At 41.9% G+C, this 27527-nt stretch overlaps 1 protein-coding gene and 1 pseudogene across 4 annotated transcripts in view; one reads left to right on the top strand and one right to left on the bottom strand.

Moving 5' to 3' along the window:
* Positions 1-12341: 12341 nt before the first annotated feature.
* The window catches only part of FMO1 (flavin containing dimethylaniline monoxygenase 1), a 30401-nt gene continuing 15215 nt past the window's right edge, over positions 12342-27527 (bottom strand). For 3 of the 4 annotated variants that reach the window (XM_051856026.2, XM_051856029.2, XM_070076657.1), the window contains exons 4-9: positions 23848-24010; positions 21039-21181; positions 18616-18815; positions 15385-15749; positions 14785-14857; positions 12342-13109 (exon numbers count right to left, since the gene is read on the bottom strand). In XM_051856026.2, coding sequence (XP_051711986.2) covers positions 12767-13109; positions 14785-14857; positions 15385-15749; positions 18616-18815; positions 21039-21181; positions 23848-24010 — 1287 coding nt within the window. In that variant the 3' untranslated portion in view covers positions 12342-12766. 4 annotated transcript variants of the gene reach the window in all.
* On the top strand, positions 24170-27405 carry LOC127493507 (N-alpha-acetyltransferase 15, NatA auxiliary subunit pseudogene; annotated as a pseudogene).

The raw sequence follows: 27527 nt of genomic DNA, 5'->3' as shown, positions 1-27527 counted from the left end.
AAATTTTTAAACTTATTTTTGTTTTGCTTTTTATTCTGTTCCATTGGTCTATTTGTATGTATTTATGACAGTAGGAGACTGTTTTAATTACTGTAGCTTTTCAATAAGGTTTGAAATCAAACTATGATGCTTGCAGTTTTGCTCTTCTTTCACAAGTTTTTTTTTTTGAACCTATTTAAGGTCTTCTGTGGTTCCAACTGAATTTCAGGTTTATTTTTTCTATTTCCATAGAAAATTCTTGCTATAGGCTGCATGTTTATAATTCTTACCCCAAATTCATATGTTGAAATGCTGACTCGTAATGGGATGGAATTAGTCTTTGGGAGGGATTTGGTTTTGGTGAGGACATTAGTACGGATCCTTCATAATAAGATTAGGATTATAATAGGATTATAAGAAGAAAAAGGGACTAGATCTGACTCTCTGCCTTGTGGGGATACAATGAGAAGATGGCCACTAGGAAGAGGGCCCTCACAAGACATCTGCAAATTGAGAAAATTTTATGTCTTCCTTTCTGATTTTTTGCTTTTTATTTCTTTTACTTGTTTATTTACTCTGGCTAGGATTCCTAGTATTATGCTAAATGAAAGCAGTAAGAGTGGGCACTTTTGTCCTCTTAGTGGAAAAGTTTCTAGCTTTTTGCCATTGAGTATAACTTGAGCTGTAGGAATTTTCATATACGGCCCTTGTTATGTTGAGTTAAATTCCCTTCTATGCCTAGTTTGTTGAGTTTTTATGAAGGGCGGTGGATTTTTAAAATGCTTTTTCTGCATCTCTTTAGATTACTGTATGATTTTTATCTTCCATTGTGTTCATATTGTATATCACTGTAAGGCTGCCACAAAACACAAAAAACACCGGAGTTAAAGGAAAGGGATGTAGTTGGGTAGGAGAAGTCCGATAGACCTGGGGGAGAGGGCAAGAGAGTAGGAGAGCTGCTATAATTCAAAAGTTGCATTTTTTTTAAATTTATATTTATTAAATAAAAGTTGGAAAAAAGAGAGCATAAGAGAGAGAGATCAAGAGAGAGAGCACATGTTCTCGAACAGGTCCTGCTTGGGGGATGGGCAGGGAAGTAGGAGCAGTGAATCCTATTAGCATGGGTGTAGAGATAACACTGGCGGTTGGCCATGGGACTTAGGACCAAAGCCTAATTAACCTGGTGAGCTGGCTGGTTTGAAGGGCCAGTCTAGGAAATGCTCACTAATGGGACCAGGAAATTGAGATTGTAGGAATTGAGGAGACCTGGCAAGTCAGCTTGGTATTCAAAAGACCTGATTATCCTGTCTGACTTGCTCATGATAAAACAAAAGAGTCATCAAAAGGGTGGGATACCTAATTTGTTTTGCAGTAAACAGGGAACTCAGAAGGATGGAATCACTACTCCCTTGCTATTCTTATGGTAAAATTGGAACAGGAGGCAAAGACCAGTTGGAGGACTAGGGCCTGAGGGTGAAGGTATGCAGATAGCCAATTCCCAAACTTGCCCTTGCATCTCTGGGAGGAGGGTTTTAGAGAGGATCATTGATAAGACAAGAGAGGAGACTTTGGACAAGGTCTGGTTCTGAGATTAGGTCAGAATTCCTGGGCAGAGGAGTAGGTACAATGAGCTGAGACATCAAGAGCTGGGGCTGTGAATGTAGAAGAAAGGGGTTTTGGCTCAGACCCTTGACCTCTAGTGGGAACTTTGGAGGCCAAAAAGACCTGGGCTGGATAGCAGGAAGTACACATAGGAGGTTTAGATCAAAGATAGGAAAAAGCTTGAACATATGGACTCTCCTTCCATTTTCCCGAATGTTCACAGAAGTGATAAAGATCCTGAATTATATCAGGGTCAAATGTACCATTGAGGGGCCACATTGATTATTAAGGTCCTACATGGGCCACATCTGATTACAAAGAAAGATGAGGCAACAGTGTTTGAGGTCTGGAGCCAATTTGAGAGGGACCATATTACTTAGAAGACAACTGAGTGGAGAATCGGACAGAATGCAAGAAGAAACAACTCCCATGGTGATCTGTAGAGTCGGATCGGCAGATATCTGGTGTTCCAGAGATCTCAGCTATCTGACGGGATGATATGGGAACAGAGGGCAGGGATTGTCACCCATGCACCCACTGCATCCCAGGGTTTAGCCCATAGAAGGGAAGCAGGGGATTGAGTCATCACCCACAACCACTGTTGCCCAGACACAGTCTATAGAGGCATGAGGCCATGGGAGTTGTGGTGCCTGGTACCAGGACTTTGAGATGAAGCAGAGAGGACCTACAACCCATAGTGGAGGTCATTGTGAGAATTTCTCAATCCACGTCTTACCTCAGGATTTGAGAGGACAATGTGGGGGTAGAGATCATGAAGCGTTTGGTGCAGTGGAAGGAGTTCCAGGAGTGTGTTTTGTGACTGGCAGAAATCCAGGCCTCTAAGACACCTCAAATCCTGAATGGAGAGCAAAGTCAATGAGGGAGCTTGGATCTGAGTCACAGCACCAATGTAAGGCTGCCACAAAACACACCAAACACCAGAGTTAGAGGAAAGCTATATTGTTAGGTAGGGAAAGCCCCAATGGCGGGGGAGAGAGGATGAGAAGGTAAGAGAGGAGAGGGAAAGAGAGTAAGAGAGAGGAGGAGAGCATAAGCGAGAGAGATCAAGAGAGCGTGTGTTTGGGACATGTCCTCTTAAACCCTTGCCAGGGGGTGGGCAGGGAAGTAGGAGTAGCGAATTCTGTTAAGGTGGGGGTGGAGCCTACTATGCAACATGGTCATGGGGGCCAAGCAATGTGGTGATGGGGACCAGGGCCTAAGATGGTATCTGAGGCATAGTTGGCACCACAGATTAGACTGTGCCAGCATTTTACTAACAATTACCATAATTGATTTGTATATGTTGAACCACATAACACTTTTGTAATGATGCTTTTCCTGATTATGGAACTAATAAAAAAATGCATCTAACTGTTGATTCTCCTTACTTTGGCTTATTTTGTAATAGTTTTCCAACCTCCAAAAAGTACAGTATAAGGTTGGTCAATATTATCCAGTTTGTTACTGTTGGAACTATTCTTTTTTTTTAATTATTTATTTATTTGAAAGGTAGAGTTACAGAGAGGCAGAGAGAGAGAGGTCTTCTTCTCTCTCTTCTGCTGGTTCACTCCCCAAATATCCACAATGGAGTTGGGCTGATTTGAAGCCAGGAGCCAGAAGCTTCTTCTGAGTCTCTCACGTGTAGGGTTGTAGGGGCCCTCTTCTACAGCTTTCCCAGGGCAAAGCAGAGAGCTGGATTGGAAGTGGAGCAGCCAGGACTGGAACCAGTGCCCATATGGGATGCTGGCATTACAGGTGGCAGATTTACCCACTAAGCCACAGCAGGGGTCCCACTGCTGGAACTATTCTTCTCCAAATAGACTTTCAATTAGTCTCTTTACTTACATTTGCTCTCATTCTCAGAATAATTCATTCTCCAGAATGTTAATTCTAAATTGTAAATTATATCATATCACTGTCATGTATAAAATGTTAACTGAAGGGGATGTATGGTTAGGAAGAGTTTTTTTTAATGAAAAATATTGTAGCATATTTGTATCATGTAGTGAAGGATTCAAAGAAATGATAAATCAACACTTTGAGAGGAGGATTATAGAAGTGATGTCCTTGGGGAGGGGAAAGTATTGAGTCCATGGCCCTAGTACAAGAATTGAACTTGGGATCACAGGTAGTTTATCCTTAGTAACAGGAAAGAAATTATATAGCTATAGCAGCAGATAGATAAGGATATATGGTAGTGGAAATCTGTTGAAGTTCTGTGCTATAATTGTTGTCATTTTCTCATCTCAAAGTGGAGTGAGGAAGAAATCCAAGCTATTTTATCATAACATATTATTACAATACCATACTATGGTTTTGTAGCATGCTTACTTTTTAAAAATTGCACATGCAGGTGTGGACTTCTTTCTATGTTAACACATATAGATGATGATCATTCTAAGAGCTGCATAAAATTTAATAATACAATGGATATTGGTGTCTCTGTTCAGCACCCATTCTTCCCATCTCTCTTCTTTTTAAGTAAAATTTCCATCCCCCCCCCCCCCCCCCCCCGGATCTTCCTTCCTCTATGCAGTTCTATATGTCTCTGAAATAGCTGACCCATTTTCAGCTCCAGGTTGTAGTCTTTTGGCGTAAAGGAAATCCTATCCCCATGTAAATTCTGCCTTGGGAGAAGGCACTGATGAATGACCATGAAGATGTGAGACGTGAGGAGACATTCACTGGAGATTTTATATAATATTAGTTAGTACAAAGGCTAAGCTGATATAACAAAGAGACCCAATGGATCAAATAAGACAAAACTTTTTTCTCTAGTATGTGACAATTTGACAAGTCTAGGTTGGTAAGGCAGTTTTGTGGACTGGATCATTCAAGGAACTTAGTTCTTTTTATCTTGGTGCTTGGTTATCTCTTAGGATTTTGTCCTTCCATGCATGGTTGAAGTTGGGTTGTTTGCAGAGAAGAGAAAGTGAGGAAGTCTGGAATAAGAAGTTTTCCTTTTAAGTCTCAATTTTAGACAGTAATTCCATCACATTCCATTTGCAAGAGCTTGGTTGCATGGTTACATTAACTCAGAGGAAGTCTGGGAAATGTGGTCACTAGCCAGGGGGGCATGTGACCAGGAAGAATGGGTAAACAAACTTTTACAGCTGTCTTCCAGATTCTCCTGGAAGAGTTCTGTAGTGTCTCTAGTTCTGCAGATTTGTTGTCTGCAATTTCAGCAACTAAGGATGTGGCCAGTCCAGGGAGAAAAGCAGATCCAAAGGCATTGTAGAGAAGTAGTGCTAAAGCCTCTGGATTTAGTGGATCCTGGAGTCATCCTCATCATTGGACTCCAATTATGTGAACCAAAACTTTTCCTTGTCATGACAGTTTGACTTAAATTTTCTCTTCACTAGTAGAGATGCTACCCAAATTATTTAATTTTCCACTACTGACAGACATTGCGTTTACATTTTCTTCTTCTTTTTTTAGATTTATTTATTTATTTGAAAGTCAGTTACACAGAGAGAGAAGGAGAGGCCGAGAGAGAGAGAGAGAGAGAGAGAGAGAGAGAGAAAGAGAGGTCTTTCATCCACTGGTTCACTCCCGAATTGGCAGCAATAGCCGGAGCTGCGCCGATCCAAAGCCAGGAGCCAGAAGCTTCTCCCACTCGGCTGCAGGGGCCTAAGGACTTCGGCCATCTTCTACTGCTTTCCCATGCCATAGCAGAGAGCTGGATCAGAAGTGGAGCTTCCAGGCCAGCTCTCTGCTATGTCCAGGGAGTGCAGTGGAGGATGGCCCAAGTCCTTGTGTCCTGCACCCCATGGGAGACCAGGAGAAGCACCTGGCTCCTGCCTTCGGATCATCGTGGTGTGCTGGCCGCAGTGCGCCGGCCGCGGCGGCCATTGGAGGGTGAACCAACGGCAAAAGGAAGACCTTTCTCTCTGTCTCTCTCTCTCACTGTCCACTCTGCCTGTCAAAAAAAAAAAAAAAAAAGTAGAGCAGCTGGGACTTGAACCGGCACCCATATGGGATGCCAGCACTGCAGGCGGCAGCTTTATATGCTATGCCACAGCACAGCCCTCCTTCTGTTTTTAAAGCTGGATAAATATTTTTGAACACATGACTATTTCTATAGGATAAAATTCTAAGATGTGTAATTGTGTGTTAAAGGATATGTGCATCTAAACTTTTGATAAGCATTGCCAAATTGCACCAAAATACATTTAATAATATTTCTATTCCACAATCACTATTCTTCTCCTTGAATGACCTGGAACGTCTCCCTTTGATTCTTTTCTAAAAGCATTTTAATTTATTTATTTACTTTATTTGTTACAGAGAGAGCAAGATATACTGAGAAACTAGTTCACTCCCCAATTGCCTGCAACGTGTGGAGTTAGGTCAGGCTGAAGCCAGGAACCTGGAACTCAATCCAGATCTCCCATGTAGATGACAGGGAACCATCTACTTAAGCCATTATGTGCTGCCTCCCAAGGTGCATGTTGACAGGAAGCTGGGACTTGAACCGGGTGACTCTGATACGGATGTGTGTATCCCAGTTGGTATCTTAACTATTAGACTAAAGCCTGGCCCCATTCTTTTGATTCCTTCTATGTCTTGATTGTATAGTGTAGCTTTTACAGAAGAGCTTTTTGTTTACATGGGAGCTCTTTTGTTGCTGATGTTTAATCTTAGCATTTTTCATAAATCTCTTGTTGCACCTGCTCATTCTCTTTTCACTAATCCACACTGAAAAGAACCACAGTCTATCAAGGTTGCTTGCACATCCATGAAAATGGATGTCTAAAATGAACAAAATTACTTAATTAAGTAGTGTCACTTTTATTCTGTGGAAAATTTGCTCAAAAATCATGCCATGTTCAGTTGAAACAAAAGTGAAATCATGACATTTTTCCTGTTGACATACAGATTTAAGTGCCTTTGAAATGTCTAATCCAAGGGTCAGGTGTTGGCACAGGGGTTATATCACTGCTTTGGACACTTGCAACCTATTTCAAAGTGGCTGGTTTAAGTCCTGGCTACTCCACTCCCAATTCTAGCTTCCTGCAAATGTGTACCATGGGAAGCAGCAAGATGATGGCTCAAGTACTTGGGTCCCTTGTAGCATGTGGGAGACCCAGATTGAGTTCTGGGCTCCTGGCTTTGGCCTTGGTCAGAACTGGCTGTTTTGGGCATTTGAGGAGTAAACCGGCAGATGAAAGATCTCTTCATCTGTTTTGCTATTTCTGTCTCTCTGCCTTTCAAATAAAGTGAAAGTAAAATTTTAAAAATGCCTAATCAAGTTCTATTGGAAGGGTAAGTATATTTTGTTTTGAAGCAAAATACTCTTAACTTGGGACTATTTTAAAATAGTAATTTATTCTTTCTTATGGAATGACAGACAACACTAGAGTTGTAGTAGTCTACAGCCTTCATATGAAATTTTCTGAGATGGGAAGCAATGTTTGAGACTGCGACATTGGGGGATAGGAGAATGTAAGAGCTTCTTTGTTTGCTGTCCACTTACTATGACCACTACAGAGAATGGCAGCACCCACAAATTATTCTGGAAACAGGAGTATAGAGGGGTTAAACGGAGCCAGGTCTTGGCAAGCCAGGTTGCGGTAACCTGAATGAGAAATTAAATGGGCCTGAACTGGCCAGAGAGAGATGGGGAAAGTAAGAGACAGATGAACCTGCAAGATACTAGTGATAGTTACCTTTGGTGACCATTTGCTATATCCTAGGCACTGGACTAACTGCTTTACACGTATTGATTCTTCCTTACAGCAATGCTAAAATGTTATGTCCATATTTTATAAAAAAGTACCCGGGACTAAGAGAGATTAAATGACTTGCTCCATGTGGTGCGGCAGAGTAGATTCAACTCTGGCAGTCTCCCTCTGCAGCCTGCACTTTTACACAGAGTCAACATTGTGTTCTGTGCTGTTCTTTGCTCTGTACTAAAGACAGAAACTTGATAGGACTTTTTGACTGTTAGATATGAGGTACAAGGGTCAGAGAGGCAAGGGTGAATTTCTTTGTGTTTCAGGGGTAAACTATGCTTAAAACTATAGTTATTCCTTGGTAGAAGTGATAAAAGACAATTTTGAAAAGTGGTAAGATCATGACTCTCATACAAATATAAAATAGCCATATGTTAAACATTTAACTTCTTCCACAGTTTGAAAGGAAATTTAAAGAACAGCATGCATGTATAGATCAGGAATATTGAAATGCATATGCAAATAAAGGGAAAATTGGCTTTTTCCACAGTGGAGAGAGGACCCAATTAAACCTCCCCACGTGGACATAATCTGTATTTGTATTGATATAAGAATCATTTTCGTTACTTTTAGTTATATATAGTTTGTTGAGTTACAACCTTGTTCTCACAGAATAAATATCAAATAACCTTAAAGGATGTGCTTAGTTGGTGCATAATTATTCCAAGTCATACATTTTCTTGTTTCCCTGTAGTGGGTGGAGGAAGACATCAAGTGGCAAGTAGTAGGGCTGTCAGGATGATAATGAGGTTGATTTTGGCTGTGTTGCTTTTAGAAACCCATGACATATTCTTGTGGAAATGCCCAATGAGGATGCCATTGGCCTTCCAGGAGAACCTGGTCCTGTAGGTGGTGGAGGTCATCCTCGGTCACCAGGGCCTCCAGGTGAAAAGCGCAAAGCAGGTCAAGATGGTATTGCTGGACCAGCTGGCCAGAAGGGTGAACCAGGTCAACCAGGCTTTGGAATCTCAGGAGCCCCTGGACTTCCAGGACTTTCTAGTCAAAGGGGTGATGGAGAACTACCCAGCATGCCAGGAAACCCTGACCTTCCAGGTCCAAAGGGAAAAATCAGACTTTCAGGGTTTCCCTGGTGTGGAAGGTCCCCCAGGGCTTCCTGGTTATCAAGGTCCAGCTCTGGAAGGCCCCAAAGGCAACCTTGGGCCCTAAGGTCTTCCTAGGAGACCAGGTCTATCAGGTCAAGAAGGTCCTAGGGGGTCTCCCTGGAAATGGAGCTATTAAAGGAGAGAGAGGAAACCCAGGCCCACCTGGGCAATATGGCTTGTCTGATTTGAAGGAAGATCAAGGACCACAAGGACTCCCAAGTAACCCTGGCTGGCCTGGCCTCAATGGAATGAAAGGAGGTCCTGGCCTCCCTGGCGTTCCAGGATTCCCAGGCATGAAAGGACCAAGTGGAATGCCTGGCTCAACTGGCCCTGAGGGAGAATAGGACTTATTGGACCACCAGGTCCTCCTGGATTACCTAGTCCTTTGGGACAGAGTATTATAATCAAAGGAGATGCCGGTCTTCCAGGGGTCCCGGCCAATCTGGGTTTAAAGATCCACCAGGATTACCAGGACCTCAAGGCTTACCAGTTCCAATTGGCCCTCCAGGAGATTTGGAACACAATGGACTCCCTGGCTTTGATGGTGCAGGAGGATGCAAAGGAGACCCAAGTCTGCCAGGCCAGCCAGGTACCCGTGGTTTGAATGGACCCCCTGGCCCAGATGGATTGCAGAGTCCCCCAGGTCCCCTAGAACCTCCTCTATTGCCCATGGATTCCTCATCACATGCCATAGCCAGACAATAGATGCACCACAGTGACCACAGGGGACATCTATGATGGCTTCTCTCTCCTGAATGTCCAAGGAAATAAAAGAGCTCATGGTCAAGGCTTGGGAATGGCTGGCCTTCCTTGCTTCAGTACCATGCTTTCACGTTCTGCAACATCAATAATGTTTGCGACTTTGCTTCAAGAAATGGCTATTTATACTGTTTGTCCACTCCAGAACCCATGCCAATGAGCATGGAATCCCTGAAGGGCCAAAGCATTGAGCAATTCATTCTAAGGATTGCAAGATGAACCTCTATGCTTTGCCCAGTTACTAAAATGGCACATTAGAAAGTCAGTAAGGAGAATCACACATAGTAAAATAAAAGACTGCAGTTTGGGGGAAGAATTCTTTTTCATGGTGCTACTAATCCTACTGTGTCTCATGTTTCTAATATAAAAGTGTTAAGCTGTAAGTAAACAATGTATATACTGTGTAAAGAGTTTTTTTATTTTTTTTAGCTCAAAATGTTGAGTAATTTAGATGTGACCTGGCATGATTCACTCTTTACAGAAGATGTAGGAAAGCCTAGAATGCAGATGGAAAGATTTTATTCTATGTTTCTCAAAGTGAGAGAATTTATACTCTTTTATCTTTACTGCTGAGAGTAAACTTATTTTGAATTTTATCCTTCAAAGTTCTCATTTCACTTTTGTAAAAAAGTATATACATATACATACCAAATTATAGTACCTTAGAGTAATTCCTTTCTTACTGTATTCTCCAAGACACTCTTTTTTTTTTTTTTTTTTTTTTTTGCTCATCCCTGACTGGGCAAAATTCTCCCCCACAATTTTGAGAAACAAAAGTACACACAAAAGTTAATGATTCTTTTCCTGGTGCTCCTTTTGTAAGAATTATTCTGCTGTGATGTCTGTTTGTATGAAAACTGGGAAGACAATGCTGTTAGTCTTGGCTCTTCGATTACAAAAAGTATGATGTTTCATAATCTTTTTAAATTTTAAACATTTTGTTATAAATAGTTATAGGATGGCCGGCACCGCGGCTCACTTGGCTAATCCTCCACCCAGTGGCGCAGGCACACCGGGTTCTAGTCTCGGTCAGGGCACCAGATTCTGTCCCGGTTGCCCCTCTTCCAGGCCAGCTCTCTGTTGTGGCCAGGGAGTGCAGTCCTTGGGCCCTGCACCCCATGGGAGACCAGGATAAGTACCTGGCTCCTGCCATCGGATCAACGCGGTGCGCCGGCCGAGGCGGCCGTTGGAAGGTGAACCAATGGCAAAAGGAAGACCTTTCTCTCTCTCTCTCTCTCTCACTGTCCACTCTGCCTGTCAAATAAATAAATAAATAAATAGTTATAGGATACCTTATAGCCTTAATGATCATCTTTTCACTTAATGTCTGTAACCCACCAATATAAATTTAATTAAAGATATATATATCATAAAAAAGAAATAATTTCCAGAATGAGAAGCTTTTCCTTCCTCCCTCCCTCCCTCCCTCCTTTCCTTCCTCTCCTCTTTTCTTCCTTCTTTCCCTCCCTCTTTCCTTCTCTCCTTCCTCCCTTTCCTCCTTCTCCTCATCTCTGTCTACCCCTTCCTCTACCTCTGTCTTTCCCTCACCTTTTCCTTCCCTCCCTTCTTTCATAACTTATTCCCTCCAATCTTATCTTTCTTTCTTTCTTTTCACTTTATTTTAAAAGGAGACAGAGACAGAGAGATCTACTCATTGGTTCACTCTGCAAATCCCCAGAACAGCTGGGGCTGTGCCAAGCTGAAGCCAGAAGTGTGAAATTCAATCCAGATCTCCCATGCAGGTGGTAGGGCCCCCAACTACTTGAGTTATCATCTACTACCTCTCAAGGTGAATATTAGTAAGAAGCTGGAATTGGAAGCAGAGCTTGGATGTGAACCCGGGCATTCTGATATGCAATGTGTGTCCTAGGAATTGTCTTAATTCTTAATGTCTGTGCCAAATAAATTTCTCTCTTTTTCTCTCTGTATTTGAATGAGAGAGAGAGAGAGAGAGAGAGCACTTCCAGGCACTGATTCACTCCTTAAATGACCACAATGGCTGGAGTTGGGCCAGGCTACAAGCAAGAGCCAGGAACTAAACCCAGGTCATCTGTATGAGTGGTAGTAAGAACCACTTGGGCCATCACACTTGCTTCCCAATGTCTGCATTAACTGGAAGAGCAGACCAAAATGGAGGAGCAGTGATCTGCATTTATCCACAGACCTCATGCTTTTCTGACTCCATGCTTTGAAATTCCCATTCAAACCACAGTTCTCTCTGTAGGTCAAGCTGGCAAACCTAGCAGTGAGGTGAAGTGAAGGCAGAGCCTCTTCTGGCTGAGGCACACCTTCAACCAATGCTGTGAGATGGTTGGGACTACTTTGATCACAGACCGCACTGGACGTGGTGTTTGCTTTTGCTCTTCTTCTGCTTTCCTTTTCTTTCCCTTCTGCTTTCCCTCTGTTGAAGGCTTCTTGGCAGTGTTCTTTACCTAATGAATTCTAGCTGGATTTAGTTGACTCTTTTTTTTTTTTTTTTTAAGATTTTACTTATTTATTTCAGAGGCAATGTTACAGACAGTGAAAGGTAGAGACAGAAAATTCTTCCATCCTCTGGTTCACTCCCTAAATGGCTGCAATGGCTGGAGCTGAGCTGATCAGAAGCCAGGAGCCAGGAGATTCTTCTGGGCCTCCCACATGGGTGCAGGGGCCCAAGTGCTTGGGCCATCTTTTATTTTTGCTTTCCCAGCCATAGCAGAGAGCTGGATCAGAAGAGGAACAGCCGGGACTTGAAATGATGCCCATATGGGATGCTGGCACCACAAGCAGAGGATTAACCCACTGTGCCAAGTGCCAGCGCCTAGTAGGCTCTTAAGAGGAGGCAGTCCTGTTTCCCTCTTAGGATAACCTTGTCCAAGAGGATCTGAGCAAGTTCTCCCCCCCACTTTGGTTTCTAGAGGTCCACTCAAAGAACGGTGCAGGTGGTTGTTGTCTGTGGCATGGCTCTTATTCAAGTCTTTAGTTGCCAACTGGAGCACCCACTTGGTCTGAGAGTTCATTCTGGGGGAATGAGCAGTCCCAGATAGGTGCACTCCTTCAGAAATATGCAAACTGTCTCATTGGATCCCTTGTACTTCGGTGGGATTTATTCATACATTTCTCATCCTCTTCTCTCTTTCCCCAACTCTTAAGAAGTGAAAAAAAGACCACTTGAAACAATCAGTTATGAGTTTCTTTTTCCTTTTTATTTCTAGTCCACCAGTATCATAAGGACATCATTTCAGTACAATCCAATCTTTTTGAGGTAGGGGTTTTAGTTGAAATCTATGAACATAACTTATATGGGAAACAGGTGTGACTGCTCAGAGTGCTGCCTAGGAGAGCTCTCTTCCTAAGGATGCACCTGGGACCTTCCAGGAGCCTTCAAATGCTAAGAAATCTTAGTCATCACCCTCTAGTATTTGATATAGGTGGAGCTGGGGGGAGGTTTATCAAAACCCTTGGTAACTCTGGGGCTCAGAAAGGAGGGGCGACCTTCATAATCTGGGAATGGCTCTTAATTGCAAAGGCAAGGCCAGTGTAATAAAAGAGTCAGGGTATTGTAAATCTACTCTGTGCATTTGAAAAGTCAACTAGCAAATCTTTTACTTATAGGAAAATCAGGAAAACAGACACAAGCAAAGCCAGAACGGCGAAGAGTTTAAGCAAACTTTCAAAGGGAGATGACGATTCTTGTACAATTCGAGTTTTGGTGACCTTGAATGTGCGATCCCATTGTGTCATGATGGCATTTCTGGCTCCTTTCCATTTTCCTGGTCCAGTCAAGCGGAATTGGTATGGTGAATATGGGCCAAAGAACATAGTCAAAGCCAGCAGTGGGTCAGTCAGGAGTAGAGAGAACAGGTTGGGTTTTGCGTTGATAGAGGTCAGGAGATCATCTATGTACGTGATGTAATCTGCTTGTAAGGCCTTGCAGTAGCACAAGCCAAACCTTTTTGACAGGAAGATGGGGGGGGGGGGCAGGGAGAGACAAAAAAATAAAATAAAGATAATCTTAGAACAAGTAAAAGAGTCCAGAGCTCATGAATGTTGCTACAAATTTGGAATAGTTTCCATGTTCTCCCATTTATGCCATGAGCTATCTGATGAGCTCATTCTACAAGAAGTTTATAAAACGTTCATGGAACATGCATGAAAAAGCTATGCATAAACTTCAGCAAAATTTTTGTGCTGAAGTAAACTTTTAATTTTATTTCCCATGAATACTTTCAAGGATATATCTAGTAAAACTCAGTTATTATTGAATTTGTATGAGGGTGAAAATTCACATGGATGGAATTCCTTATAATGCTAGTATCAGCCCCAATAATTGACTGATGTGCCAAGGAAATTTGAAAAATTTGACTTCATCCTAATTAATGATTTATCATGCAGGTGTTCTATAATGGAAATCAAACAATATCCTAGACTGAGGATAAATAAAAGATATTTAAAATTATTTTATTGTTTGAAAGTTGACACTTTGGCAAGGATAGATCAACACTTGAAGTTTGGAGGCATATATAGATGAGAGAAGAGGTACAAATGTCCTTAAGTGTAGTGCTTTTTAAAATTTTTTTTCTCTGCTATTGATTGTTTTTTCAAGTGAAAATTTATATTAAATGCCAAAAATATATAAAACAGTAAGTCAGATAACATCAGGAATGTTTTGGTTGGATTGGGAGTAAGAACCCTGGGCCATGACTCCCTTCCCTGAGTGGTAGCCAAGAGCATACCACAAATGGAAGCCTCTTTTTTGCAGAAGATGCCGATAAAAGACCACAGGGTATATGCTGTAGGCATTGAGGGCTATATTATGGTCCCTGTCAATTAACCAATCCTGTTATTCTAAACATAGAAGTAGCCATGACAATAGATGGATGAATGAGCCTGGCTGTGATTTAACAAAACTTTGTTTATGGCCACTGTGATGTGAATTTCACATAATTTCCACATCTCCTTTTTCTTCTATAACTATTTGAAAGTGAGAAAGCAAAAGCCAGATTGGTGGACTTGGCCATGCATGGCTTGTGATTTGCTGACCCTGCTCTGGAGCAGCAATTAGAATAAAAACAACAGAACTTTTAAGACTTGTGGGATGCATAATTGGGCAAACACTTCTGGTGTTCAAATGGAGAAGCACAATCTTTTGCTGCTTCCTTGGATAAGGTATGGAATAATTTTCATTGGATAAGATATGGAATAAAGGGTAATTATGCTTTTCTAGAATCCAAATTCGATGTGATGCTAGATAACCATGGTCTACAGACATGACTCTGGGCATGTGCACTTTCCTCAATTTTGTTACTCTTCTTCAACAGGCTTTCCTACGTTTTTACTGTAAATCTCAGGTGGTTCTTTTTCTTCCCATGTAACTCTCAACTCTCTGCTTTTGCTTTGCCAATTTTAATTATGACTCAGAAAGTGGAGAACGGGACTGGGAATGTGAGAGGGAGGAAGAAGTGGGGCGGGAGAGTGGATGGGAGGAAGGGTATGGTGGGAAGAATCACTATATTTCTAAAGTTGTACTTATGAAATGCATGAAGTTTGTATTCCTTAAATAAAATGTTTCTTTGGGTGGAAAAATAAAAAAAGAAAAAAAGAAAGAATGCCAATAGTTAACTTACCCATTGTGCTTGTTTTCTTTCCTTTCATTAACTTCTTTTATCATGACACTTGTTGGAGGTAATTTAATTACACCTATAAAATAAACAAAGCATATATGCAATTTGGCTTTAGGTCTAACTGTTTACTTATGGATAAAGATGCTTCACAGCTCATTTTTCATTTCTAGTACTCAGCTCCTCATCTGCTATAGTGAAAACGTTAGTAGCTTGAGATGATTGGTGATATATCCCTGAAATAATTCTTGCACCTGAAATGATAAGTGTTTTGTGCTTGTACTAGTTCTTTGACAATAGAACCTTAAAATTGGATTCACTGAATATTGTCACTCAGTTGACTGATTTTTAATTTTAATTGAACCAGTTGATTCAGTCTAAATAACAGGCAGACATAGCTTATGTTTTCTTACCCTGATGTATCATTTGTATTGGTAATGGTATAAGCAAATCATTATGATAGAAAAATTCAGTGTACAATAGAATAGATATGGATTTTTAAAGATTCCATTATTTTACATGGGAGCTGAGTAAGAGTTTCAAAATTTCTAATATCAAAAATCACATGGCAAACCAAAACCATGTGCCTATTTCTCATATGCTTACCTTTAAAAACTTGAACAGTATATCGAGCTTGTGTTTCTCCTGTGGGTAACATAGACCCCAAGGGTTTAATGAGGCCAATAACAGCCAAGGTTGGCTTTTGCAGATGTGCAGGGAATATATACTTGTACAGTGATGCTTGACCATCTTCAACTTTCACTACAGACTCATCAAGGAAGGGGAAAGCAAAAGTGTATCCAGTGGCAAAGACAATGACATCAATGGGCTCTTCGCTTGGGGTGTTGTGTGCATTGCCAAATACAACAGAGTTTTCTTTCACCTCCTTTATGCTTGGCCTGATAAAAACTTTCCCCGTGATGATACGGCCTGGGAGCTCATCATTTAGCACAGGCTCTTTCATTTGAATCCTAAACAAAACCATGGACAGGAGAGACATTTATTGAATGTGGCTGGCCCTCTTTCCTACTTACATTTGTTGGCTAAGAGCTTCAAGTCTTGGGAGAAGTTATACATGTGAAAAGGGATTCATGAATGTCCAAGGATTATGAAATATGCTGTTTTCTAGAGTTTGGAAGCCTGAGGAAGAGGCAGAGTTTTTTCTAGTTTGCTTCTCTTGCCTTTTTTCAACATTCAGTTATGACTATTGCTTTAGAGATAGATGAATACTGAAAAACTGCTGAAAGCTCTATCTAGTTCCCTTTCTTCCTAAGAAAAATTTTATGAGGAAAACTTGTGTTTAAAAAGAACAATGAGCCAGCGCCGCAGCTCACTAGGCTAATCCTCCGCCTTGCGGCGCCAGCACACGGGGTTCTAGGCCCGGTCGGGGCTCCGGATTCTGTCCTGGTTGCCCCTCTTCCAGGCCAGCTCTCTGCTGTGGCCAGGGAGTGCAGTGGAGGATGGCCCAAGTGCTTGGGCCCTGCACCCCAAGGGAGACCAGGATAAGCACCTGGCTCCTGGCTTTGGATCAGCGCGGTGCACCGGCCGCAGCACGCTGGCTGTGGCGGCCATTGGAGGGTGAACCAACAGCAAAGGAAGACCTTTCTCTCTGTCTCTCTCTCTCTCACTGTCCACTCTGCCTGTCAAAAAAAGAAAAAAAAAAAAAAAGAACAATGACAGAATCATCTTTCTCTGGCTATGTCTTTGGAATTGGAAGGCTAATGATTTGGAGATAATTTTATAAAATCCAAGACACTGTTGACTTTGGGTGAATGCCCAGAAAGAGATGGTGTAGGTAAAAAGGGAAAAGTACTGGAGTTGGAGGGAATAAGAATGGCTTATTATATAAATGCTTGTACTTGGAAGAGCTGAGGCAGCTCCTTTAATCCTTTAGGCTTTGTTACCTTCATCAAATACTGGTACTAACACTTACCATCCTTAGTTCATTGGGTAGGATGAAGAAAATATACAATTGTATAATATTGGAATGTTAGAGGGTAACTAAATCTAAGAGAGAAGAGATCATACTTCTTCAGGCTTCTTCCACATTTCATGGGTTCCTTGTAGTCCTGTAAATCATGAATTTTCTTATATTCTGGTGAACCACCACGAGGCTGGATAACACTCAAGCTGTGCTGCCTCTGGACAGCTGAACGCATGGAGGCTCCTGGGAGTGGTATGCTGGGAGAAGGCAGGACCACTCTGGGATTCTCTCTCATACTTCATCTTATGCATCTACTTTAGGACTCATTCCATGTTTTGATTTAAGGAAGATTAAGCCCCAGCGTGGACACTGGGGAGTCTGGGTTACCTGAGCCATGTCTGTGATCTGACCAGGCTTGCTGGTTTTAATGAGTCAAGCTTCATGTTGGAGAAGAACTGGGGACAGCCTCCAGCCAGAGAGAAACTGAGACTGCAGTCAATGGCCCCTAAAGAACTGAATCCTTCTGACCACCACCTGCGTGAGTGTGAAAACTGATCCTTCCCAAGGTGAGCTGTGAGATGACAGCTTGTCATCTAGACGATGCTTCCATTGCAGCTTGTAAGAGATCCCAAAGCAGAGGCTGGTGCCGTGGCTAATCCTCCGCCTTGCAGTGCCGGCACAGTGGGTTCTAGTCCCGGTCGGGGCGCCGGATTCTGTCCCGGTTGCCCCTTTTCCAGGCCAGCTCTCTGCTGTGGCCAGGGAGTGCAGTGGAGGATGGCCCACGTGCTTGGGCCCTGCACCCCATGGGAGACCAGGAGAAGTACCTGGCTCCTGCCATCGGATCAGCGCAGTGCGCCGGCAGCAGCACGCCGGCCGTGGCGGCCATTGGAGAGTGAACCAACAGCAAAGGAAGACCTTTCTCTCTGTCTCTCTCTCTCACTGTCCACTCTGCCTGTCAAAAAATTAAAAAAAAAAAAACCATAAAAAAAAGAGAGATCCCAAAGCAGAGGACCCCAACAAGCTATGCCTAGATTCCTGGTCCACAGAAACTGAGATAAAACTCTAAAAAGTCAACTCATGGGAGAAAAAGCACTGATAGAAAAGTCAAAATTCCTGAGAAGCCCACAGGTGGAAGAGAGTGCATAAGAAATAAAGAAGGAAAAAGTGGAGACAATGAAGAGAGGGGAGGAACAAGAGGAAACAGAAATACGTGTAATGGAGGAGGCTGCTTGTCATCATTTTTGGCCTGGGTGCTGCCTGATCAATGTTGGCTCAGGGAAGAATCTGGATGGAGATCAGATAGGATCTCCATGCTGCAACATCCCCTGGTAATGGAGTTTCATTTGCATAAAATTAATGAATGAGGAAGTGAAACTTCTGGTTCTTGTTAATGGGATAAATCATGGTTGCAACTGAATGGATTGAAATCAAGTTAATTTTGATCAGGGTGAGAAGGCACTGCCACTACAGTGACAGTGAAGAGCAGGTATAATATTCAATTTTTCCTACACAATAAAACAAGGCCAACATGTTGCTTTTGTCAACAAAATTACAGAGAAATTATTATTATTTTTGATTGTTGCAGATGAGGCTTAAATTACATGCCAAAGTGCTAGAACTCACTGATCAGTAAATGAAGTTGGACAAGTGACTGAATTTTGCTGAATTTCTCAGTGGAGAAAATGAGATTGTAACTATACTTACCTTACTGGGTTATTGACAAGATGAAACACATAATTTCACATACCAGACACTTAAGAGCAGCTAGTTGTTATTATTAAGCAGCTTTGTGGTAAGTAGTTGTGTTCCTTCATATTTAATCATCCAACTGTATTATTGTTTGATTTGCATACACCACTGGAATGAAGAGGTTCCCTCTTCCTAACAACTCTTAGCAGATACGTTATATTTACCTGTCTTTTGGTACTAAGCCATAATTTGCATGGTTGAACCAGCTGTTCATCTTTTTTGCCACCAGCCAAGTCACAATTGGAGTTGGGAGAGAATTTCTGATGAAGTTCTGAAATCGTGTCGTGAACACCATGTCCCATGGGTACCCGGAGTCAAAGACCCGGCTGATCACCCACGCCCCTCCGGTAGTGCTGAGGAACACCTGGAAGTAAGCAAGAAGAGTCAGGAATTGAAAAACACCTGAGGCCGGCACCGCGGGTCACTAGGCTCACTAGGCTCACTAGGCTAATCCTCCGCCTTGCGGCGCCAGCACACGGGGTTCTAGGCCCGGTCAGGGCGCCGGATTCTGTCCCGGTTGCCCCTCTTCCAGGCCAGCTCTCTGCTGTGGCCCGGGAGTGCAGTGGAGGATGGCCCAAGTCCTTGGGCCCTGCACCCCATGGGAGACCAGGATAAGCACCTGGCTCCTGCCATCCTGCCATTGGATCAACGCGGTTCGGTGGCCATTGGAGGGTGAACCAAAGGAAGACCTTTCTCTCTCTCTCTCTCTCTCTCTCTCACTGTCCACTCTGCCTGTCAAAAAAAAAAAAAAAAAGACACTGGAAAGTACAACACAAAATCTTGATGAGATAATCTTATCCTTCTAACTTCTATTTTTATGTATTTGATTTATTTGATAAACAAAGAGAAAGACAAGGAGAGAGAAAAAGAGAACACATTCCATTTACTGCTTTACTCCCTAAATGCCAAATGTTCATAGTATCCTGCGGTTGAGCCAGGCCAAATTCAGGAACCAAAACCTAAGCTAGGGCTCTCACATGGTGGCAGTATCACCTGTTGCCTCCTAGGGAATGCATTATCAAGAAGCTGGAATCCAGAGTGGGGCCAGGACTCAAACCCAGGCACTTGAATATGGGATTCAGGCATCTCAACTGGTGACTTACCTGTTAGACCAAATCAACCAATCAATCAGTTAATCAGTCTTCAAATCCTTTTTCAGAAGTCATGGGAAGGAATTTTGAGTTACACACTCCCAGTTGTTTTCCTTCACAGCTAATTTCTCTCTGGCAATTAATGGTTTAGTTATGTACACGTATTTATTTGTCCTCTGTTTTTCCCACAACTACACTCTGTGACAATGAGGATTTTGCTTTTGTTGGCCAGCATATTCTCAGAGCCTGGTACCAATTTTGGTTCATCAGAAACCACATACTAATTCCTATTAGTTGGCTGGATGACTCTCAATGAGGTTACACCATGGTTGGAAAGAAGATATATACTCCAAAAGGTGATTAAAAATACTTAGGATTAAAAAGTGTCCGTTGAGGACTGTAAGTTGTAGTATCACATAAATTCTGAATGAGGGGACATCAGCTTGTGGCGCAGTGAAATAGCTGGGAATGTAAATGTAGATGATAAAGACGGGAAGGGTATGCAGCATCGAGCAGGGTGGTGTGAGCAGAGGGGAAACAGACTCAGGAACCAGTAAGGGCCACATGCTAGTGCTGCTTGGCTGTAGGTGATGGTTGTGCAGATGGTGGTATAAGGGTTAAAATGAAGATGGCAGATTTGGACACTGTAGGAGAGCACTATGATGCCAAGCTAATATATTAGCACCTTTTTCAGATAAGAGGAATTATTATAGGCTTTTCAAGATGAGAGTGTTGTAATGAGAGCAAGCTTTTCAGAGGATATGTTGGTTGGTGGTTGGAGTTCTAGATGGCTTGTGTGAGTGGAAAGATAGACTGGAGGTAGGTATGAGAGATGCAAGGCAGAGTTAGAAGCATTCACTTGGACTTTTTTTTTTTTTTTTTTGACAGGCAGAGTGGACAGTGAGAGAGAGAGACAGAGAGAAAGGTCTTCCTTTGCTGTTGGTTCACCCTCCAATGGCCGCCGCGGCCAGCGCACTGCAGCCGGCGCACCACGCTGATCCAATGGCAGGAGCCAGGTACTTCTCCTGGTCTCCCATGCAGGTGCAGGGCCCAAGGACTTGGGCCATCCTCCACTGCACTCCCTGGCCACAGCAGAGAGCTGGCCTGGAAGAGGGGCAACCAGGACAGAATCCGGTGCCCCGACCAGGCCTAGAACCCCGTGTGCTGGCGCTGCAAGGCGGAGGATTAGCCTAGTGAGCCACGGCGCCGGCCATTCACTTGGACTTAAAGAGACCTGGCTGTATACTTGCTGGTGGTACGAATTGCTAAGCATTTGTTTCTTCACCTGTAGTCAGTGACACTGATAGTACCTATGTTGATGGCTTGTTTTGATGAAGTAATGCAGTGAAAAAGTAATGCAATAGAAAACATTTGGTGCCATGTTTGAAATGGAGTAATCTCTATAAATATTAACTATTTCTATTGTCAAACACTGTTTGTTGAAAACAAGTGCATCTTCAAATAAACTCCTCATGTAGTGACATCAAGACTGGTACCTTTTTTGCCACGTGGCTGGCCTCCACAGCAATGTCTGTGCCAGAATTGCCCATTCCAACCACAAGAACTCTCTTGTCCTTAAATATATCTGGATGTTTATACTGTCGGCTGTGAAAGTATTGGCCTTTAAAGGTTTTTATGCCTATAGAAAAAAAGAGAAGTCAAATAGAAAATTTGCTGCATCAGTGAGTGAAACATAAATATTTTTCAGTTGATAACACCCATTTGATATATGATTTAAATTGTTTTTATTAGTATATTGAATTTTGATGAAATCTGAAGTATGATATGACTATATGGCTCCAGACCATCTTAGAAGATAATTATTTACTTAATGGAGGTAATTACTACATTTCAATAGATGGGTTTCTGTTTATATTTATTAGATTATTAAACTATAAGCTGAAATATGATATGAAGCCATGAAGCAAAAGTATAAGAAGTGTATCATTTTTTTAAAAAAGAAAGTTTTTTTTCGACAGGCAGAATTAAACAGTGAGAGAGAGAGAGAGACAGAGAGAAAGGTCTTCCTTTTCCGTTGGTTCACTCCCCAAATGGCCACTATGGCCGGCGCGCTGTGGTGATCTGAAGCCAGGAGCCAGGTTCTTCCTCCTGGTCTCCCATGAGGGTGCAGGGCCCAAGGACTTGGGCCATCCTCCACTGCACTCCCGAGCCACAGCAGAGAGCTGGATTGGAAGAGGAGCAACCGGGACAGAATCCGGTGCCCCAACCAGGACTAGAACCCGGGGTGCCGGCACCGCAGGCGGAGGATTAGGCAAGTGAGCCTTGGCGCTGGCCAGAAGTCTACCATTTTAAGGTTGATGGAAGTCACTGGACAAAAATATTCAATTTACTGATACTTGACTCATGGGTTTTTACAAAGACAGACAAGAAAGTCAGAGGGAACCATGAGCCACAGCATTTATGCAGCAAACTTTCTGGATGTCAGCTCTGTGCCTGGCAATGTGCAGGATGATGGGGAAATAGGAGAAATGATAGTCACAAATATTTGCATGAGTTGCGGAAGTTCACTGATAGTTCAGCTTGGTTGACACATTGCAACTCAGGCTAATTTTGCTGAGTCAGTAAGTTGACAAAAAGAAAAAGGATTACCTTCTTTATATCAGGATAACATCTACTGGGTGAACTCTATATCTCAGGTGGTTGGTGTCAAATCACATAGAAACATCAAACATAAATAGAACATTTTTGAAAATAATCTCAGGGCCACTTTACATAATCAGAAGTAATACGTGCTGAAAGAAGAACCTGTTCATTCTACAAAAAATGGTAAGACATCTAGATTCTCAGGGTATTGTGGAAAGTTGCCTTCTTAAGGCCTGGTAGCTCTTTAGTTCACCTTGAATCATTTGAAATCTTACCTGAATCCTGGTTAAAACCTAACAATGATTTAGAATTTAGCAAGGATGTAATTAGGTTCAAATATTATCTCAGAACAGGAAAAGAAAGCTGGGAAAGTCTAAAAAGAATCATGGAATTCTCTATAGATTTTAGATTGTCTTAGATTCTCTCTGGAGCAGACCATTTTGATGACAAATGGACACACATACGACTCTGTGTGCCTGAGTCTCCTCTAGACTGATACCTCTCCTCACCTTACAGGAGGGCAGAATTAGAATTAACATTGGGTGATTGTGGCTGAATGTAGCTGAACGAATAAAAGCAGTCATACTGGGAAAACTGATTCTAGCTGTGACTCCTTTAATGTTTACTAAGAATCTTTGGAATGCTTCCTTTGGAACTACTTCCAGAATTTGTGATATACATTTTTTAATATCTTCAGTGGCTTTGAAATTTTGTAATATTTAATAACCTCTACAAGGGAAATGTGCAGACTAACCAACTGCTTTAAGGCAGAGAAAGAGATGGTAAAATTGGGTGGAGTCCATTGCACTTCTCATTCCTCTGAATTGAAATTCCATTGAAAGTTGACATGGATTAACATGAATCATGGTTGCAAAAAGCAGATAAAAAAAACTGAGGTCTAAAGATGTGTTAGCTTATCTCTCAAGATTCATCTCCTATGGCACAGTGGGTTTACTATGCCAGCATCATATATGAATGCCAGTTTGAGTCTTGGCTGCTCCACTTCCAGTCCAGCTCCCTGCAAGTGTGCTTGAAAGTCAGCTGAAAATGGCCAAGGTGTTTGGACCCCTGCCACCCTAAAGGGAGACCTGGATGGAGTTCCAGGCTCCCGGCTTGGGCCTGGCCCAGCCCTGGCTCTTTTGGCCAATCGGAGAGTGAATCAGCAAATGGAAAATCTCTTTCTCACTGTCTCTCTCTCTCTGAAAATCTGCCTTTTAAATAAACAAGTAAATCTAAAAAAAATTCATCTCCCTGTTGACTATTATCCTAGTGCCATGAATCCCTGATCTAGCTGATTGCTATGGCTTACATAAAACAAATAAATAAAGTTAAGCAATTCAATTACATTATTGACCTTTGTGTCCTCTGAATTTCATTTTGGTAATGTGCAGCTGCCTCTGGGGCCAGCAACTTGTCTAACTCATGCTTTGAAAGAGTTTCTGAGTGCTGCCAGTCACTTAAGGAGGGACACTGAACTTTAGTGAAGCATAAAACTGCTTGTTAAATTATCCATTCTACTCTTCTGTCTTCACAGATTGTGTGAAAGCTAGAGGCTGGCCAGAAAGTGTTGTTTAAGAAAAACTGCTATCTTACAACTTAAACAATTGAATGAAGGGTCCATACCAATTTGTCCTCAGGTTAATCAAGTATTAGGATGGCTCCAAGGAGACAATTTAAGGTCAATAGCAGAAAATCTTGTACCTGGAAAGCAACCCAATGGCAAATGAGGGTTCGTAAGAAAACCAGTGCAGACCATGACAGCATCAAAGATGGCTGATTCTTGCTTCCCTTCATGCAGAGTCACTACCTTCCACTGGCCAGAGACATTAAAATCTTGGCATTTTGTTATACTGAAGACTGTAGTCTGAAAAAAAGAATAACAGGCATAATTACCATTTATCAAAGTTCCATTAAGGGCTTTTGTGCCAGTTGGCATTTCAGAAGCTCCTCGGTAAGGCACAATACAGTTAATAAGCATAACCCTAGTAACCTCTTCAGGCTATTGGACTAATTGGTTTCCTGGATGGAACTATTTGAAGCTTGGAATTGTAGAGGGGTATCTAAGATTTTAAGTGATTTGCTCAAATTCTCACAGCAGGCTAAGTCGCTGATGTCTTTTTTCATTATTGTTCCTGTTACACAACCTTATTTTTCAAAGTATAATCTCTTTGACAATAGTTCCTTTAATGAAGGCATAAATAATATGTAATTAAAGACATACATTTGGTTCCAAGTATATTATCTTACACACGGATTTATAGATTATGTTTTTGAAAATTTCCCAGATCTAAAGAGTTATTTAAAAGTGCTATCAGAAGTTTAAAGAATGGTTGGATAAATCCTAGGGATGCATTTCAGCAAGGATTGTTCACTAGTCTTCAATACTTTGAGATCATTATACAGAGATGAGTAAAAGGAGGCAATTGTAGAACTAACAGTAGATTATAAAACCTTTCTAAAAAGCTGCCAGTTATTTAATCCCAATGAAGATGGAGAGGAAGAACCACCAACCACATTACTTTGGATGCAGTTCTACTTGGTGCAATCTTATGACAAAATTAGTCAGCCATCTATTGCTCTGGAGTACATAAATATTTTAATTAAAAGTACATCTACATTGATAGGACTCTTTCTTGTGAAAGATAAAATCTACAAGCATGCTGGGAATATTAAGGAAGTTGCGAGAAGGATGGATGAGGCCCAGGTCTTGGACACAGACAGCAGATTTATCAACTCCAAGTGTGCAAAATATGTGTTATAAGCCAATTTGATTAATGAGACTGAGGAAATTATGCTCAAGGTATACAAGGGAAGGAACATCAGCTATGGAGAATTTGAATGAAATGTAGTTCATGTGGTTCCAGATAGAATGTGCTCAGGCTCATAAAGCAATCGACAAATTTGGCAAAGCACTTAAGAAATGTCATAATATTGAGAGACATTTTATAGAAATCACTGACAATCAATTTGACTTGATGTATACTATATGAAGAACATTACCCTTAAATCTTACGTGGACTTATTAATACTAGAAGATGTACAGCCTCTGTTTCACTTCAGGCAGTAAGAACTGCTTTAGAGACATACTTGAAGCTTCATGACAACTCCCGTACAGGTGAGAATAAGGAACATGAAGCCAATACAGCAGACGTGTCTGACAAAGAGCTGAAGACGCTACACAGTAAGTAAAGAAGAGCTCAGAATAAAACCCAAATAAAAGAGGAAAAAATGCAGAAAAACAAAAAACAACAGAGAAGCCCCCATCCCCTCAAAAAAAAAAAAAGGAAGAAGAAAGATGATGATGAGGAGGAAAATGGAGGTCCAAAAGGAAAACTTATCTCTGAAAAACAGGCCAAGGTTGAAAATCCTTTGGAAGAGGCTATTACATTTTTAACATCATTGAAGAAATTGATGAAGAACAAGGTAGAAACTCATCCTTTGCCTTTGAGATTTACTTTAGGAAAGAAAACAGTTCTCCTGCAATCAGTAAATAGGATATTTGGTATTGATTCTATTCATCCCTGGTTTCATGAGTGTATGATTTGACTTTTTAGTACTGTTGAATATGAAAGTAAATATTTGCCTAATAGAGTTAGAACAGTGTTAAAACAAGAAACATTGGTTCTTTTGTAACAACAAATCCAAAGAATTGTAATGAAACTTTTCTGAAAAAATGAATTCTTAAAAAGAATTCTGATGCATTGCCACACAGATTATCAGCTACCAAAATGGGGTATTATTTAGATCCTTCTAGTCAGAGGTGAGCTATAGAGTTGGCCACAACACTTGATGAATCTCTTACTAACAGAAACATCCAGACATGTATGGCCCACCCTCTTATCTCCCTTCTTAAAAAATACTTATATACGTATTTGAAAGAATCACACAGAGAGAGGGAAGGGCAGAGAAAGAGATATTCCATATGCTGGTTCATTCCCCAAATGGCTGCAACGGCCAGTGCTGAGACAGGCTGAAGCTAGGAGTCAGGAGCTTCATCAAAGTCTCCCACATAGGTGCCCAAGCACTGGGCTATCTTCTGCAGCTTTTTCCAGGCAATCATCAAGGAGCTGGATTGGAAGTGGAGCTGCTGAGAAATGGACCAGCACTCGTATGGTATGCTAACATCATAAGCAGTGGCTTTACCTGCTATATGACAATGCCAACCTCAATATCTGCTTTAAAAAAAATTGTTGCAAAATGGGTCTGGATGGGGCCGGCATTAAGGTCTAGCTGGTTAAGCTGCTGTCTGCAACGAGTGCTGGCATCCTAAATGGGTACCAGTTCAGGTACAGCCTGCTCAACTTCCATGCCAGCTACCTGATGATGCACCTGGGAAGGCTGCGGGCTTGGGCCCTCCCACCTAGGTGGGAGACTTGGAGGAGGTTCCTGGCTTTGGTCTGGCCCAGCTACCACTATTGTGACCATTTGGGGAGTGAACCAGCTGACAAAGGATCTCTCTCTCTCTCTCTCTGTCTGTCTTTCAAATACAACAAATGAATCTTTTTAAGAAGGAATGCTGCAAAGAAATTGCTTCAGATTCAGGAATTGCTATGGGTTTTTATAAATGGTTTTTAATTGTATTTATATGATGGTCCTTTATTTGACTCTGTTCATTGCAAAATGAGGCAATGGGATGAAATGCTCCTTGGAAATCTGTCTAGGAGGAATTAAATGGATGTGTGAATGTGAATCTTACTTGGTACTTGTTTTGGCCAAAGTCTCCACTCACATTGCCCTCTTGGTGTGATTTCTCATGAATTCCCCACCATTCCTATCCCTGGGAGACAGGAGAAGGGCAACACATGGGTTTCTTGGAGAGGAAAGCAAAAGAGGAAAATAGAAAGAAGAGAGAGAGAGGGAGAGATGCTCGTTTGTCTTTGTTCTGACTTCCTCTTGCCTCCATCCTGTGCCATGGGAAAGGAAGAGGGCCAAAGAGAAGGACAATCTTTAGCGATTTTTCTATTCCCAATGATATCTGGAAAAGATTTCCTTCCAATAACTTGGGTCTGTTGTGTATGCAATCTTGCTCACTTCCATTCTTATCAGGGGAAGTCAGGGAGAGACTATCCAGGGCACTCGTAGGAGTTCTCCATGTTCCTGTGTGCAGGTATTTGGCCCAAGCTGAAAGTATGCCTTGATATACTTTAGGTGTCTTAGAGCACTCAGATGTAAGCAGTGCCAATTAAAATTGTACACAGGTGCATCTTCACACAAAGTAGTCACCCTGACCTGCAGATTCACTTGGGTGTAGCAGGATGAGGATAAAAGGAAAAGCAATCCAGTCAAGGGTCCTTGATTTTGCCAGTTCAGTCTCTCATCTACAGAGTCCAGGGCAAGGCTAGAAAATGTAATGGAAATTAGGTAGAAGGACAGTTCTTGAA

Source organism: Oryctolagus cuniculus, chromosome 7 (genome assembly GCF_964237555.1).
Source record: "Oryctolagus cuniculus chromosome 7, mOryCun1.1, whole genome shotgun sequence".
NCBI lineage: Eukaryota > Metazoa > Chordata > Mammalia > Lagomorpha > Leporidae > Oryctolagus > Oryctolagus cuniculus.
This window is presented reverse-complemented; position numbering and strand designations above follow the sequence as displayed.